Here is a 16,854-nt window from a genome sequence, read left to right on the forward strand (position 1 = left end):
TCTCATATATATAATATACACTTCTATCATGTTCTGTGAAGCTCTGGTGATCCGGTGGTTATTTTGTAGCTAATTTGTAACAATTGCTCATTATTAGCATATATAGATGTCAGTCTTCTCATTGTGTAAAGACGTTTCCTAATTGCTCTAGGATGCAAATTAGCTCCCTATTCCAAGTGTGTTTTAGTACTCTTGATTTTTTGTAGGAGCAACTGTTCAAAGCCACAGCATTGGCAGGCACCTGAGCATACTGCCATAACAGATTCTTCTGTTCATTTTGAGGTATTTCTTCATCGCTTTCTGGAGGAATGACGAACTCGTATTCATTGCCTAAGCCGTGTAGTATTTGGCGCGCTGATATTACGACTTGATCATCCATATTATGGCCTGGCTTTCTGGGCATACACCCCAGAATTGTACCAGCAAAGTCGACACAGACATCGGTATTGCATCACACACTTTGCGCCCGTCTGTAATGTCACTATTTCTTGCCTCTCATGGCGAGCTCCTTGGCCGGATGAGCTTCAGGCGGGCTGAGAATCCACTTAAGCCAGCCGCCAGCCCCGGCTGCTGAACGCCTAACTATATACAGAGTAACTAGTCCGTACTCCGTACTCCGTAGAGGTAAACTTTTTGTCTAGGGAGCACTCCGTAATCTGCTGCTTGATCTGGATTTTGGCTTTGCCGCCATTGTTATCTGGAAAAGTGGTCAATGCTCTGCCTTGTTTTTTTCAATCTGATAACATTACTCCGTACATTGGACAGAAAGCATAGTGCGCACCACACAGATTTCCCACATCAACACGTACATTAAGGATTGTGAATGGAGCAGGATGTAAGAGGAGAAGTTTGCTGTTCATTTATGCCATATATCCATACCTGATAACACAGAACAAGCCGCTGAAGGCTCAGTGTCAACAAAAATTTGCCAAACCCTTCTCCAGTGGCATCCCATTAGATGCTATTTTTCACCTGGGCCAGTTTCCTTGGTAGGCAGAGGCTGCTACATCACACTGCAGATGATACAATCGCACTCCTCATCACCACATCCACATCCAAAACAAGGCTTTGTAGCTCCTTTGATAGGCTTTGAGACCGTCGATGAGGCCGATGAGCCCGAAGAAGTAGGCAGGGTGTTGTCGGCAAGGATGGAAATTTGGGACTTCGCAACCATTTTGCTTGAGAAAATGGCGAGACAGAAGGTCGCGTTCTTTTCTGGCCTGCGTAGAAATAGCTATATTTATCTGGAGAAGTGTGCTTTGCGTGGTATATGGTTTGTTTCTGCCAACAGCCCGTTAGCAAGGATCTCCAAGTCCCTCCAAGACGAGCTACCTTTCCAGAGATTATCGGCACTCAGTACGAAGGTGGACGAGCCACGCGGTAGTGCATCAAAAAGGAGCCTGGGTTAGTCCTTAGGGAGTACTCCGTATCGACGCTTAAATATCCCTGAGGACAAGCTGTTGTTGTCGTCACCACGAACTAGTTAACCCCGCCATAAGCTGATTTGTTAGTTAACTAGTTAGTTAACTCTGTCGTCTTCACCGCCCGGATGGAACTTGTCCATGTCAACGAAAGAAAAGTTGCGGGTTTGTCAAATATTCTCGAGAAGCCCCAGAACTTCAGAACTGGTAAGCCATTACAACGCATTTTCATTGCTGAACTCACCACGAAAGAGGCGACACGAAACCAAAATGGCCCTTTATCGACCCAGGGATGAAAAATAATGGCACCGCCTGGAGGTACAGTTTTCAAACGAAAATGCAAAGAGTTCTATCGAGTAGTTATGTAACTAAACCTTGCATTCTGGCTCTGAGCCCCTGCTGTGATATCCTATGGCTTTCTAACCCCCCGTCGATGGTCTCAAAATGAGTATCCAACGCTTCACCGTTACCAACTGCAAGACTCTCTATCCTTAGCCAATCTCTGCCCACGCCCCGAGCATTCCCGGCCTCGACACGCAGGGGACCTTCCAACTCCCGGACTCCCTTGATCGTGAATATGTGGAATCGCTCGTCGCCATTGATATTTAGCGACTCCCATTCAGCACGCAGCAACAGCTCCTTGGTCGTTTCTTGGACAATCTTGAAATAGATTTCCTTCCGAAGACGATCGTCGTCAGGCAAGTCATGGACGCGGCGCTCATCCTGATACCCGTGATACTCCAAAAGATACCAGGTGGCTGGCCAGATCTCAAAGTCATCGGTGTTGGAGACGCAGTCAAACTAGATGTGCCTACACGTTTCCAGGCGCGCTCTCAGCATCAGGAGGTACATGTCTCGTTCTGGAGAGACAACCAAGGGGATAGTTATGTGGTCAAAATAGACTCTTCTCGCGAGGGAGTAATAATCTTCGTTCCTGGCAATCCTGATCAGTTCGATAAGATCATCCTCCAAAAACCTCTTCTCGGTTGCCCAGATGTTTATCATACCAAGAGTCTCTCTCATGTCTAGACCGATGCGCTTGCATGCTTCCCAGATCTGGACATAAGCCTCACACTCCTCGTGTGGTTAGCACATACACAGAAAGATCTATCTCAAGTCACTCTCCCTCTCTCCAGACTATCGTAACTGTCCCAGTTCCAAGAGGAACCAAGCAAGAGCATTATCAGTTTCCATTCTACTGATCTGGATGATGGTTTACAGGGTTTCTAGGTTCGCATTTTAGCCCTGATTTGAAGTGAAGCTCACTTTCCTTCCCATGTTAGAAGTGAATGAAAAAGGATGTAAATAATACTGCGACGTTGAATCTGTAGAAAGCTGTTCTTTTATCTCACGAACCAAAGGCCTTCAAGAGTGAATTATAAGAGAAATCTAGACAGATGTACTATGCACCTAAACTGCTCAGTGCTCACATCCGCTCACCTCTATCATGTCTATTCGAATCAGACACGCTGGCTCAAATCATCAAGCACTGTGAATGATTTGGCGGTAATTGTGCTCTTGAATATGCTCTTAGATGGCAACATGATCATATATGAGTAACATATATAGGCATCTTACTGTATATAGGGCTATAGTAGAAACCCATTGGGCATAGAGATGTGAGGAACTGTGATGATCCTTATTTGTTAAATCCAGTCAAAAGTTAAGACAGCGGGCACTCCAGGAGTAATTTGCAGTCCCAGAAATTTAAAACAAAAAAAAAAAAAAGAGCGTAGAGAAGCTGAAAAACATGCCCATCTGAGAAAGAGAAATAAGTACTTCTTGCTTGCACTGTGGTGTTGCTATACCGCGACCCAGTATACTGTTGTGAAAAGATATTCACTCTACTTACACTCCTGTCTGTTAGTGTTATAGTATTTGATGCAATGCAGATGGAAATTGGGCATATACTATCCATCCCGCATGAGCTATATATTTTGCTGAACGGCACTAGGCTTGTGTATGGATATAGAGGTATCAGTTTATACAGAAATTCGCAAAGGGCTAGAAGTTAATGCATAATAGGTTTTAAATATAAAACAGATGGCTATAAATGCAGATTTCTCTTTTTTTTCTCTTTTTTTTATTTCCCCACCAGACACATTGAGTGTAGGAGTGGGGTTGGGTTGGGTTGAAAATATCCTATAAGCAAGAGAAGCTAGGTAGTAACTAGTTGGAAGGTTTTCAGTGAGCATAGAATCAGATCCGTTACCTAGAAGGCTGAGGCACAGTTAATGTGTAACTGAGATGTTAGTGAGGTGTGCGAGGCATTATGCTAGAATTTGCCAGGTGGTGATCAAATTTTATTGTGCATGGTTATTCACTTGTTCAATTGACATGATATGGACAAGGGCCTGGTGAAGATGTAAGGAGTTTCTTCACCGGCCAGCCGAGAGTTGGCCATCGGGTCAGGTAACCCAGTACTGGATCCAGCCTGGATTGGTCTGACAGTTGGTTCTTATAGAACCCATTAAATGTTGGTCAGATTTGTAGGAAATTTCGTCCACTAGTAGTAGGGCTGGGGAAATAAATTCATCTACCGCGGGTCAGGTTTCCTCGGTAGCATTTAGACCGCTCTGCGGTTTATATGTGGAATGTAGGACTATAATTGGGTGATATCGGAAGCCGTCTGATAATGGAGAGGGTTGACGAGAACATAATGGAAGGTAAGTTGATGTTTGAGAGGAGGTTTAAAGGTTGGATCTATTTCACTTTTGCATCCAGCACGGGATATATCACTTCTTCAGCAGCATGAGAGAGGAGGCCGTGAAGAGAACGAATAACATGGAGAGAGAAAGAGCCGAAGCGAACAGAATACTCATTGTTAAATATATGTCATAGCAAAGCTTACCATGCCTAGCATGCAAATCAAAGCATTAGTTTCAAATATGTCATTAAAGGCATTGACATTTACAAGATCATATCAAACCGTCACTTTTTTTATTTCCAATCCGGTCCCCTGTACATGCAATTCACCGTCATTATTCATTCAAATGCCACCGAAGCCTATTCCATTTTGGTATTTCTCGGTTCTTAAGTTTGAGGAGAACCGTTCTATTTCTCAAGTTGCTCAATGAAGCTCGCTGGTCCCCCAGGTTGCATCTTGTTGAGCCACGAGACAAGTTCGATAAGTTCTGCACGACGCTCGTCTTCCACCTGGCCTGGGTCGCCCTCGAGAACGGCTTGGAAGATTGGAATCAGGCGTGCGGTGTGGCTTTGGATGATTGGATCTTGCCATTTGTCTACAACTGCGTTAGCATCAAGCTCATAGTCAAAACGGACATTCGGGGTATATACGTACATAATTGACAAATCATATGATAAATAGGGTCATTCTCATCATAATCAGTCGTGAGGGGGAGAGCATCGATCAAGGCAGGAATGGCATCTGCAAGCGGGACATGGTCTTTATGTTTTAGGATCATTCGCGCAAGACATCCCACAGCGTTGTCTGGAAGCCGGGATTCATGAATCCTTAAGCAAGGCTCTAGCTTCTCGAGTATAGCAGGATAGGCTTGAATAATTTCCTGATGAGAACTGGATTTCTCAACCAACCGTCCAACAGCATAGGTCGTATTACTTCGGGTCTGCAGATCCTCATCCGTAAGGCGACGCAAAAACAGGGTGAGGAAGGTGCCTGTGAACGGAGTGACTGCTTCGCCTAATCCGGTGATAAGATCTGCAAGAACTCCTATAGCCGTTGATCTCTCAAGAGATTCGCTGCCGGTTGCGTATTTGAGGACTGTCTTTTCGAACATGGGCCACAATCCAACAAAGTCTGGGCCGAGAGCAGTTGCAAGGCCAGAAATGACATCGAGGGCGGTATCGATAACAATCCAGTCGAATTCTGACAGCTCCTCAAGGGCCTCCTGATCTTCCTCACCCGCACCAAAGTCCTGTTGACAAGGATGTTGCTTCGTGATGATAGTGTCGACGAGTGTGACAACTCGGTCAAGGGTTGACTGGTCAGCGATAATGTACGGTCCACAGTACCGAAGATTTTCGGCCACATTGCGGTTAATATCGGCGACGGTGGCACTAGCGGTAGGTCATGTGTCAGTCATGAAAGACACAACAGATTGTATAAAGCAAATATAATAAAAGATGCCACGATAATATCAGGCTACGTTGGAAGAAATCGGTTTCACATCAATCACATAGGATGTGTCTGAGTGAGCTGGGATACGATGTGTGTCATCATAGTAGATGGGCGTAGAAACTGGAATAGCAAAAAAAGAAGGGAGCAATGATCCGTACCTGTCATCTTCCTCAGCCCACATCTTGATGGTGGCAGTCATAAGGATTTCTCCGAATTTCTTGATCTCTGGTGGAGGTTGAGCAAATGGCTTTCCAGGCTCCCATTTCTGCTTATGACCCGAGGATTCGGATACTTGCCACAGAGCAGCGTATGCACGGTGGAGAGTTGATATTGTGCTCTTACGAACACCTTCGTATGCATGATCAGCTAGGGGTAGAATGTGTTCAATGGTCTTCTCAAAGTAAGGCATGTAAGATTGACCAGTGTGAGTGATAACATCTCCAAGGACTTCAATAGCGATTTCCTTTTCAAGCGCGATTGGAGTGACGGTGCTAAAGTCTTCCCAGTCGCCATCATCATCATCTCCCTCCATGCCTTCGATCACGTCGTCATCGTCATCGGCGTCAGCAACACGGACTCTATGGCCGGCAATGGTGACTTCCTGTCCAATAAGATCTCGAGCTGCATCACCAAGGGAGACTTCTAGATCGCTGTCTTCCTGTTCTAGACAATCCAAAAGACCTTTGACGACGCCACCAAGATATGGGGTGAAATCTTCACCGTATACCTTGGACATGGCACCCCAAAATATGTACGTACTCTCCTTCAGTCTTGAATGATCAAGTCTCAAGGCTTCTTCGCTGGCGTGCATCAAAGGTTCGACATAATTCTTGTACCGTTCGGGTCCAGCAGAAGCAGACATTTCTCCCATTGCATCAGTGACACTAGCGCGGAGCTCAAGCTCTTCTTCACTGTCCTTGAGGGTCGCATACTCCTGCATGATGTGCATGGATACGTCGAAGTATGGGAGGAAAGCCTCACCGGCAGAAGAAGCAATCGAGCCAAGAGCGCTAGCAGAAAGAGCCTTGATCTTGAAGTCTGGGTGTTGGAAGAGCTTGTGCAATACAGGGACGAGTTCTCCTTGATATCGGACAATATCCTTTTCTTCTAAAGCATCAACAACTGCATCGATAGCAGCAACGCTTGCTTTGGTGATGTTGATGGTGACACCAGATTCTTCTCCCTTATATTCCTGCATAGCGCTAGCTAGGTTCTGTAGTAGCAGTGGCATCAATTGTTCATGTTGCTTGCTAACATCTTCGGTAAGGTCATCGGCAATACGAGCAACTCCATGAAGCGTGGCTTGGCGGACTTTTGGCTCAGGATCTGAAAGCATTTGTAAAACCACAGGGAAGATCTCTTTCATCTGCGTGCTGATAAAATCAGGAGCTCCTTCCACGCACATGCCCAAGGCCATGATACCAGCGCGTCGGTAATCAGGGTTCTGGTTGCTGAAGTACTGGCCTAGAGCCTTGAGAAGAGGAACAACCACCTGGCTTGGTGGAAGGAATTGTGCCATCATATCCAAAAGGCCCAGTGCAGACCGAGCGGGAGTAATTTCGTCAACATCGTCATCGGAATCACCGAGTTCGGTGGCAATTTGAAGCGACGTGAGGGTCAGCTGTTCACCAAGTTGCATACCCTGGATCTTGAGCTTTCTATATCTGAGACATTGCATGAGGAAACTAATAGCCTGAGTTCTTGTTTCCTCGGCCAGGTTGGTGTTCGCCGCCAACTGGTTCATAAATAGGACCAAATCCTTTAGATGAGGGTTCAAGAGCTGTGGTTCACATCCGAGTAACGTTTGGAAAACTTCAAATGCCTGCATAACTCTATCTTCGTCTTCCTCGTCTGTCGCATCCTTCAACACAGCAACCATGGCTGGGAAAATGTTCTGGAACGCTCGGACAGCTTGTTTATCTTCGTCTGCATCAAGGTGCATGGCAAGCTTGCTAAGAGAAAGGAGGGTGTTGATGCGAACCTCCGCACTCTCTGGATCGCGAATGGTCTTATCGAACAGCTGGAGAAGTTCGGTGAATTTGCTTTGGAATCCATCGCCTAGGGTCTCCAAGATTGTAAACAGGATGTACATCCCGACGGCACGCACTTCCTTTGAGGAGTTCGTGGCCGCTTGAAGGAGCCACCCAGGGAGATCGGCCCATTCGCCATCTTGAAGGTCAAGCTTCGCAATTGCAGAGATGACACGAGCGCCAGAATGTCGGACGAGTGGTGCCTGCTCTTCGAGAGTAGAACGAAGCAACTGTTCCCGAATCTGGGGTTTCTGTTCGCCGGGAATCTTGAGCCAGTGCTTCGAAACTAGCGACCGTGCCTCGACGGCAGCAAGCTGCTTTAGATCGGTGTTGTTGTGGGAGGTGAATATATGGATGAGGAGGAGGAGCGCTTCGGGATTATTGTAAAATTCTTTCTGTAATGTAGCCGTTGCTTCTTTGACATTTCCCTGGGTGGCTGTGAGGGCAATAAAGTTAGCCGGCAACCCCCTTTGTCCTCTCCACACTTGGAGCAACGATGAAAGCTGTTTGCAACATAGAGATACTCACGGTTCAGGACGATGTGCAGCTGCTGCAGGAATCTTTCTTGGTCCATGGTGGACAAGCTGTGCGCAGGCACTTGCGCGTTGGTAAATAATCGAACGGATGCAGTCAATGTAGTTTAGAGATATTAACTATCATAAATACATTCCTCTACCCTCTCCTGGAAAGATGATTTGCTCCAGAGAAGGATATTTTGGGGGTATCAAAGTAGAGTGTTGGAAACGGAGGACGCGACACTCAAAAAATTTTCGATGGGAACGGAAAAAAAGAAAATTTGACGGTGCGAAGTGGGGAGCCTGAGGTGACACCCAACGAACTCGTTAACTAGCGGAATCCTATCCACAGGCCGAGCACTCATTCCCTCATCCAGTAAGACAGGTACAGAGCGACGTCTACTAGATTCACCAACAGTTACACGGAAGCCGTGTGAATCTTGAATTGGAAGTGATTTTCATGGGCAGACAAAAAGCAAAATACATTTCCTCAGCGCGTACAGCGGCATCCAAACTCCTTTAAAATTTTGCGGACGCCTCATGATAACTAGACCCCAATGTCTATCGAACCAGGACTAGATCCCACCCAGAACGCTTCTAGCAAGAAACAAATCTAGATCGAGTACATAATATAGCCGAAATGGATGCAAACTACAGCGCGCCATCACTCCATGTCATAGAGGCTGTTCAATAATCATCAGAATCGTAGTCATTGTCGGGCAATAGGGAGCGGTATCTGCGCGCAGCCAGGTCCTCTTCAAGGCCGCCGTCCGACTCCGGGTTAATATATCCTGTCCAAGCGTTAATTTGCTATCATATCAATATACATAGAAGTCGGCGAGAGGCAAATGACTCACCTTCGCCTCCGAAGAAGCTAAGCGCCACTGGGAGGAAAATAAGGCCGTGAGTTGCAGCAAAGATAATCAGGGCTAGCCACACACGGAAATAATAAATTTCAAAGATTTTACTCCGTGTAAAGGCAAGTACGCAAACTCCGACAAGTTTGGTCAACGTGATGCCGCTAAAAACACTTCCGCCAACATTCACCAACGCGGCCCAAGCACGGGCCGTCCGTTGACGGAACTTACTTTGAGCCTTTTCAAGTAACGATGCTGAGGGGAACATAAAGGCTCGAGCAACATGTGCACAGAACTCGATGCCGATCCCGACACAAATGATCAGATTCACAAGTGAGACTGCGTTTAGAGAAACTCCGGCCACGGCCATTGTGCCCATGATGTCCACGATCATCATGATGACGGTGACCGTCACAACTGCTCCGGTGGCTAAAGAGCCTAAGAGAAGTGATGTCACAAGGAAGATTATGGTTATTGCAGACCCGAGCAACGTGGCTGTGAGACGCACCACCGACATGTACTGGTCAAAGAAAATATAAAATTTAGAGTAGGGGAAGACGTCGATGTCATGTCTCGAGGATATATCGTTGGCGATCCGACGAGCTGAAGCATAGGCATTAATGAAGTCCGCCTGGCTGCGCAACGGAGTATGGGAGCTCCGGAAATGGCTGGCATTAGTGGTGATGTGCTTGGAATCTATGACTAACGCGTTGCTGTACGGCGCCCTGCCGCCGAGAGGGCACGATGCAGTGGTCGGAGAGTGGATCCATTTTTTTGCATAGTGCACAAATTCTGCACCTTCTGGCATGCCGGATAAAGATATATTCCACGGCGGTTGCCTATCCTCGAAACAGATCTTCCCATCTTCAACGCAGCAATCCTTTTGCGGGTTTAACCAGTAAAAGAAGTCGTCAATCCAGCTTGCAGCAGCACCAGAGATGTATGAAACATTCGATCTTTTGGATTCTTGCTCGAGAACAAATCCCAACGAAAAATCATCGCAAGTCGAAAATCTACCGCACAGTTGTTGTTGGTGATGTCTCTCCGTCACGTTAACGCCCCTTGTCACGAAATAGACTGGTGGTCCGGTGTCGAAGTAATCATACAGGTCATTAAAGTATGAGATCAAATACGAGTCGCTAGGAATAGCGATACGTTGGTCCAAGCCGAGTTTCATGGTGGGCAGCAGCGCGAGCCCAGCTGCGAACAGACCCGAAAATACCAATAAAACTAAGCCTCTGGCCGGTTTACTCAACAGCTTCGGGGCGTAGATCCTTCGAATAAACCAATCAATGATCCCTTCTTCTCCATGATCAAACGGCTGGCTCCCCGGAATGGCGGTGACTGTTGCCTTTCGTACAGTTAGGCACGGGAAACAATCCACCCGAAGGCTCTCAACACGTCTTTGGTTAAGGCAGAGAAGCGATATAAACATCGTGACTTGTAATAGTGCATTGATGAAAACGGCACCAGCGGCATATATAGCAAAATTTTTCACAGCGGGCATCCCCACAAAGACACCCATTGCAAAGGCAATGGTTTCTGTAGCGGCCGATAAGAGAATACTAGGCCCCATCCTTCCAAGAGCCTTTGCGATCCGTTCATCAAGTTCTTCCTCGGGATGGCTTAAATTCACTCTCTCGAATTCGTGGACGATGAGGAAAATGTTATCGACACCAACTGCAAGGACGAGGAATGGTATCACTTCGGCGATAATAAGCGTCACCTTAACCCCAAGAGCCGCAAACAAGCCAACAGACGCAGAAACGGACATCAGGACAATAAGGATCCCGATAATCCCGAGTGTGAATTTGGATTGTACCAGAACATTGGCCGGATTTCTGAATAAGGATTTCCAGGTTATAGTTGTCGAGCTCAAGGCCAAAGATGCATAGACGAACATGATAACGTAACTGATAACCACGATCCTGGCATCAGTATTTGTAGACTTGTTCAACTCCTGCTCAAGACTAATTTCGGTGTTGAAAGACACTCGTAGGCCTCTCTCTGTTGCTTCTTCCTGAACCACTTGCAACACACGTTTGATACTGTCTTCCCAATCAATCGCGTTCGCTTCCTCTTTTGTTCCTTGCTCATGGTTGTTGACAACCCAAGTAACTATCAAAGCTTTTGCATCCAATACATCCCCGGTATCATCATAACCTCCGAGAATCATATTGGGGCTTAAGGGCTGTTGGAAATCAGGAAGACAGTCACGCGATCCTGGGGATTCTGTGCAATGTTTCAGTTGCTTCTGCCAATTATTGGGGTCAACATTGGCAAATGACCCTCCGAAATAGCCCGTAACGGACTGAACAACGCAAGCATTGCCAGTTGGATTGAAACAGACATCTTCTAGCGAGAGGCCATTATTCAAGGATATCATGCGCCTGACTCGATTCTCCACGTCAAACCACCAGCTTAGAGTCTCATAGCTCAACACTGAACCAGGGCCGTCATTCACAAGGAAGGCCTGCTCCGCTCGATAAAACGGTCCAAAGTTCGAATCGAAATATTGCTTTTCTCTAGCAGCTTCCGATGTTGGACTGACCCAAAGCCTGACAGGATCTTTCTCCACTGAGAAACGCAGCCAGCCTAAGCTCATGAGTCCAACGATGAGAAAGCTTGTGACAATGGTTAAGGCGGGGAACCTTGCGCAAAAACGCCCTAGACGGCTAAATACTTTATCTAGAGTGGCGTTCACCCGATAATTTCTCGTTGGACGAGTGAGTGAGCCTGCATTTTCGATTATATCGCCTTCGTCTTCCTCATCACTAGGACTTGCGTCTTGAAGCAATCTCACTCTTTCAATCTTCCGCTCACGGTGTTTTCGGAATGCGATCCGAGCTAGAATGCCCGATACTAAAAGCACAAGACCCACAGAGTAGATGACGATAACGGCAAAAGAAAAGCATGGAAGGTAGCCAACATGGCAGTAGGTTTCTGTCGCTAGGGCCGGCAGCTGGGGGCAAACGGCTGGACAGTCAACACAGGAACATCTAAACGCGCCATCGGAGTCGTTGCATGCTTTTGGAATTTCTGGCAACGCTCGCATCCCGTCATGCATGGGATTTCTCGGCTCGGTGATGAAGTTGATCTGGAATGGACTGCCCAGCAACTTTTTGTCACCCAGGAATTTCAAAAAATGGACGTAATTCTTGGCACCACCGCCAATGAAGTCCATTGCCTTCCCTCCAGAGGCGCCATTCTTAACATCCTTGCAGCTATCGTAGAAGCCGCTCTGGTATTTCTCTGACCACAAGTTATCCAGTTCGGTGACCAGCAGCTTTCCCCGAACCTCTTCTGTCTGAGTAACATTTATAAACAATGATTGGTCGGGTGAACACGTAAAAGTGCAAAAGATGTTGAAGAAATTCTCTTTGCAAGCAGGACATGATGCGATAATTCCTTGAGCGAGATTAAGGTTCTTTGACAAGGCATCAATCTGTTAAAAGTAAGGGAGATGCATGTTAGAACCCTATTGAAATGATCAGGGGGGTAGTACACTTATTACCTGCTCATCTTCGCAGCAGACCGGTCCATGCTTCCATTTATCACCACAGAGCGACACTAGCTTATCTCGTACTTTCTCCTCGGGTTCCCTGGCAAGACCATTGTCGGGACATGGCAATTCTCCTCCGAAAAATGACTTCTTCCCACAATTCCCTCGAATTGCGCACCGGCCTTCTTCGTGAAGGTCCGTGTGCCCCTGCGCGAGAACTGAACCCGTCTGAACTGCGGCCAGCCCCGCCAGGAAGAGGGAGGTGGGAGAAAAGAGCATGTCGCAGGTATGGAACCCCAATTAACAAAAATCAGCGGGTTTGCAGCGTGTTCAAGCTATTTCAAGGGATGAAGGCGGTCCCCGGGCCGCATGCGGACCGTTCTAGGAACGGAGGTGGAAGCGGGTGTAACTTTGACAGGTACGAAGCTATGGTCGTAATCGGCACATCACGGGGCACGGGGTATCGGTAGGCAAATGTAGACAAATCATAGAGAGCCAGGTCAGAGGGCAGGACAGACGGGCTGCAGGCTGGGTGAGGCCGTCCCTCTTCTTCGCCGCGAGTGGTCGGTGGACGTCGGTCGACGTGCCGGGATGGCATGCACGGCCACATGACATCAGCCTCTAGCCACCCTTCCACGGCTTCGGCAGCTCCCCACGTGATCCAATCCAAGAGTTCGCTTAGTCATATTCACGTGATTGTTGCGCTAAACCCGAAGCGCGCACGGCGCTCACGCCCATGTTTGTCGTCGCCCAAAAAAGGACGAAGCAGCACAAGGGAAATCTTGAGTGAATCTCGTGAGACCGTTTGGCCCAGTCCCTTTTGCTTGTCACCTCCTGCTGTCTCGAACCCTCTGGAGCTCTAGATCCCTCTCTTTTTCCTTCCCGCTGCTTTACTAATAGCCATCTTCCCTTTGTGCCGCTGCCTTGTGGCCGCTTCTTTCAAGTCGCATCTCGCAATCTCACTCCTGCATATTGCCCTTCCTTGTCCCCAACATATTTACCTTATAATCATTTCTGCGCTGCTCTCACGCTGTAACGTCATAAATATCTCCTCTACAGCTTCGTTTCCAAGCTTCCACTGTCGCTGCCCTGTCGCCCATCTACAATACTTGCAACTTCCATCAGTGAGATATTCCCCATGGCTTCTGTAAGTGCCCCTTGACCTGCTCCCACCTACGCTATCCACCTCTGTCTTCCTGCTCGTTCTCGCCGCGTTTGCTTCAAATTCCAAGCTTCATACCCCATATCAGCCTATGACTAACCCGCCTTTTTAAGCAGCCTCGTCCGCTCCACACCTTCAACAACCCACCACCACCTTACAGCCTTCCAAATGGTTCTACAAGCGGCCCAGCCCCAGGGGCTACTGCATTGCTTCCAAACAACGGCAGAATTATCCAGTCAGGTTCTGTCCGTATTTTATGCGTTGCAGACGTTAGAGGTACTGTGCTCCCCGCGTTTTACCCGTGCCTTAAGAATCCACACCGCAGCTTGGTTTAGGTAGTATAATAATTTTACTGACAATCCCTACCTTACCTCTGGCCAGGCAACCTAAAATCCTTGAACGAATTAGCCAAACAAGCCCGTGCAGATCACATCATCCACACAGGTGATTTTGGCTTTTATGATGACACTTCTCTCGACCGGATTGCCGACAAGTGAGATCCTTCTTTACTATCCTGCACTCACACCCGATACTTCATTTTTACACACGTCAAGTTGTCAGCAGCTGACATTTCCACTCATAGGACTTTGAAACATGTCGCCCAGTACTCGCCTCTTCTCCCAGAATCCATCAAACGCAGTATTGCTCAAGTCCCTCCGCAGCAATCCATTAAACACCGGTTCACCTCAGAGCAGCTCCTGCTTTCAGAACTCCCTCTTCTCCTAAACAAGCAGCTTACACTTGACGTCCCTGTATACACCGTTTGGGGTGCCTGCGAAGATGTCCGCGTTTTGGAAAAGTTCCGTTCGGGGGAATACAAAGTGGACAAGTTGCATATTATCGATGAAGCAAACTCCAGGTTGCTAGACGTGGGGGGCGTAAAGCTCCGCCTGCTCGGTCTTGGAGGTGCTGTGGTCATGCACAAGCTGTTTGATAATGGAGAGGGAAAGACCACCATCGCAGGTGGACAAGGAACAATGTGGACGACGCTTTTGCAGATGGGCGAGCTAGTCGATACAGCAAACCGCGTTTATGATCCGGCCGAAACCCGTATTTTCGTGACGCACGCCTCACCAGCTCGTGAAGGCATGCTTAATCAGCTTTCGGTTACCTTGAAGGCAGATTTTTCGATCTCTGCCGGCCTCCATTTCCGATACGGCAGTTCCTACAACGAATTTAGTGTTAATCCATCGCTCGACCACTACCGTGGAAAACTAGCGGCATCTAAAGCTTCCTTCAACGATGTATGGGATACAGTGCGCGGAGAGGTTGAAGCCGCCATCAACGCAAATGATGCCCAAAAGACCCTGCTCGACAATGCACTAGACATTGTTAACAAAATGCCAAGTGTTGCCAACGGTGGTAACCCCTTCGGAGGCCCAGTCACAGCCTCCAATGCGGGTGGTCAGGTTGATGAGAGCGCATTCAAAAACATGTGGAACTTTAACCTCGCAGACGCTGCCTTTGGTTACTTAGTTCTAGATATCGAAGGCGGAAGAATTGGAACGGAAATGCGTGCCCAAGGTTTTAACTTCTCACATCGGGGTGGGAAACCGGCCACGGCAGCTCCTGCGGCTCCGATCTCACAACAAACTACCACTGTTTCCCCAATGAGCGGTGGGGCAACTGGTCCTGGAGGCGCTTCTAGTTCTGCCCCCGGCCAAGCGAGACCACCACCGCAGTTTGGTCAAATGCAAGCCCAGCCGCCTCGTGGCACGGGGCCTCAGTATCAACCGCCCGTTTCTCAAGGGCAACCACCATTGCCTAAGCCCACTCCCCCCAAATCTACGGCCTCCCCTGTGCCTGTAATCCCAGCTAAAGAAAAACCCGGCACTCCTCAACCAGCTGTTCCCAATGCTCCCCCATCCGGAAACGGCGCACCTGCAAAACAGACCGTTGCCGAGCCAAATGGCACAGCCCAAGCGGACAAGCCCTCAGAGCCCGTGTCGAAGCCAACTCCGGCTCTAGAAAAGAAACCAATTAATGGGCTTTTCATCTCCAATGTTGACAATGAGGAAGCCATCCGTAAATTGTTCCCTGATGAAGATCGAGCCAAAATCCTAAAAGTCGAAAAGCTAGGTAAATTCAACCATGTTGTTTCGTTCCCTACTCTAGAAGACGCCAAGGCAGCTTTAGAGAGGCAGCCACTTGAGCACAAGAGGCCTAGCCCTCCTGGACCAAACCGCAAACCCAACGTCAAGATGTTCGAGGATAGGAGCAGTCGCCGTGACGGCCAAGGCAACGCTGGAACCTGGCAAGCAAGCAATCGCGGTAGTGCAGCAGGCGGTCAGCGTAGTGGATACCAGAGTGGAAGCGCCACTAGCGACGGTGAGGGTGGTCGAGGCCGCGGAGGATTCGGTGGACGCGGACGTGGACGTGGAAGTGATCGAGGCGGACGTGGCGGGCGGGGAGGCAGAACTGGAGGATTTGGTAAAGGACCATCAGGAGTCGGGGAGTCGAACCCGCCGACCCCGGCATCAGGCGCGACACCGACACCTTCAGGTGGTGATAAACCAACGGAGTCATGAACATCCGCCCTAGTTGGAATTGTCACGAAGCGGCCCTAACTTTTAGTGATATCCCCTTCCTCTAGTATTTGCCCCCGAGGCCTTTGATGAACTTGTATTATCCACCCGTTAAATTCCTGAGAAGATTTCTTTTTTCTTTTTCCCTTTCTTGCTTGTCCGCTATTCCATTATGTGCTTCTAGTGTGTCTTAAATACCTTTGCTTATTTCAATGACGGGTTGTGCTAGCTTTTATGGAAACTGGTTTCTTTGTTTTCTAAAAGAACTTCATTTTTTCTACCTTCCCGTCCCTCAAGCTAATCATTCTCCTAGTTTTCTTCTAATCGTGAAGGATTACGAAAAATGGGTACGACGGGCCCCCGTCTTAGATGCCTTCCGCAGAGCTATGGGTCAAGCGCCAGATGCAATGGAAGACCTTGGATGAGGTGCTTGATTGGACTGTATCTCCCAGCCCTTTTTTGGTCTGCCTGCGAAGGATTAAAAGCCACCGTTTCTTCCTTTCTTCTTATGTATTCTACATATGAGCTCCGTATGTCTGCTTTGCTTATTTTCCTTCCCAGCCCTTTTATTTTTCCTTTATTTTTCTTTTTCATTTCTTTTCATTTCTTTCTTTCTTTCTTTTTTGCCCATTCTAGGTACGGAGTAATGCATTCGGGATCAATGGGTGAGTTGAGAGCGAAGAAATCCCCTCATCCTTCCAAGACCTTTCGCGAATTGGATGATGGAGGTAATAACCAGGGGA

At 48.0% G+C, this 16,854-nt stretch overlaps 4 protein-coding genes across 4 annotated transcripts; 1 reads left to right on the forward strand and 3 right to left on the reverse strand.

The window, feature by feature from the left end:
- Positions 1-1,781: 1,781 nt before the first annotated feature.
- Positions 1,782-2,444, reverse strand: CIMG_12791 (uncharacterized protein; the record flags this gene model as incomplete). The annotated part of the gene is made up of 2 exons (XM_001247614.2): positions 1,782-2,179; positions 2,237-2,444. 2 exons carry the CDS (start codon positions 2,442-2,444, stop codon positions 1,782-1,784), a joined length of 606 nt encoding a protein of 201 aa, XP_001247615.2.
- A 1,286-nt stretch (positions 2,445-3,730) lies between these two features.
- Positions 3,731-8,311, reverse strand: CIMG_01385 (importin beta-4 subunit). The gene is made up of 4 exons (XM_001247613.2): positions 8,079-8,311; positions 5,679-7,986; positions 4,723-5,459; positions 3,731-4,663 (listed from the first exon to the last, which is right to left on the reverse strand). Exons 1-4 carry the CDS (start codon positions 8,122-8,124, stop codon positions 4,476-4,478), a joined length of 3,279 nt encoding a protein of 1,092 aa, XP_001247614.1. The 5' UTR covers positions 8,125-8,311; the 3' UTR covers positions 3,731-4,475.
- A 441-nt stretch (positions 8,312-8,752) lies between these two features.
- On the reverse strand, positions 8,753-12,914 carry CIMG_01384 (niemann-Pick C type protein family; the record flags this gene model as incomplete). The annotated part of the gene is made up of 3 exons (XM_001247612.2): positions 12,437-12,914; positions 8,923-12,367; positions 8,753-8,856 (listed from the first exon to the last, which is right to left on the reverse strand). Exons 1-3 carry the CDS (start codon positions 12,701-12,703, stop codon positions 8,753-8,755), a joined length of 3,816 nt encoding a protein of 1,271 aa, XP_001247613.2. The 5' UTR covers positions 12,704-12,914.
- A 274-nt stretch (positions 12,915-13,188) lies between these two features.
- On the forward strand, positions 13,189-16,374 carry CIMG_01383 (Ser/Thr protein phosphatase). The gene is made up of 4 exons (XM_001247611.2): positions 13,189-13,571; positions 13,703-13,862; positions 13,968-14,079; positions 14,170-16,374. Exons 1-4 carry the CDS (start codon positions 13,563-13,565, stop codon positions 16,112-16,114), a joined length of 2,226 nt encoding a protein of 741 aa, XP_001247612.1. The 5' UTR covers positions 13,189-13,562; the 3' UTR covers positions 16,115-16,374.
- Positions 16,375-16,854: the final 480 nt, after the last annotated feature.

Source organism: Coccidioides immitis, assembly GCF_000149335.2.
Source record: "Coccidioides immitis RS genomic scaffold supercont3.1, whole genome shotgun sequence".
NCBI classification, from domain to species: Eukaryota; Fungi; Ascomycota; class Eurotiomycetes; order Onygenales; family Onygenaceae; genus Coccidioides; species Coccidioides immitis.

Excerpts from the sequence above, each read along its gene's own strand:
- CIMG_01383 (XM_001247611.2), top strand. Across the intron at positions 13,863-13,967 it reads ATGCGTTGCAGACGTTAGAG|GCAACCTAAAATCCTTGAAC; the intron begins GTACTGTGCTCC and ends ACCTCTGGCCAG. Across the intron at positions 14,080-14,169 it reads CTCGACCGGATTGCCGACAA|GACTTTGAAACATGTCGCCC; the intron begins GTGAGATCCTTC and ends TTCCACTCATAG.
- CIMG_01385 (XM_001247613.2), bottom strand. The coding sequence starts at position 8,124 with ATGGACCAAGAAAGATTCCTGCAGCAGCTGCACATCGTCCTGAACC. Across the intron at positions 7,987-8,078 it reads GCTGCACATCGTCCTGAACC|CCACCCAGGGAAATGTCAAA; the intron begins GTGAGTATCTCT and ends TTGCCCTCACAG. Across the intron at positions 5,460-5,678 it reads TGGGCTGAGGAAGATGACAG|TGCCACCGTCGCCGATATTA; the intron begins GTACGGATCATT and ends ACCTACCGCTAG.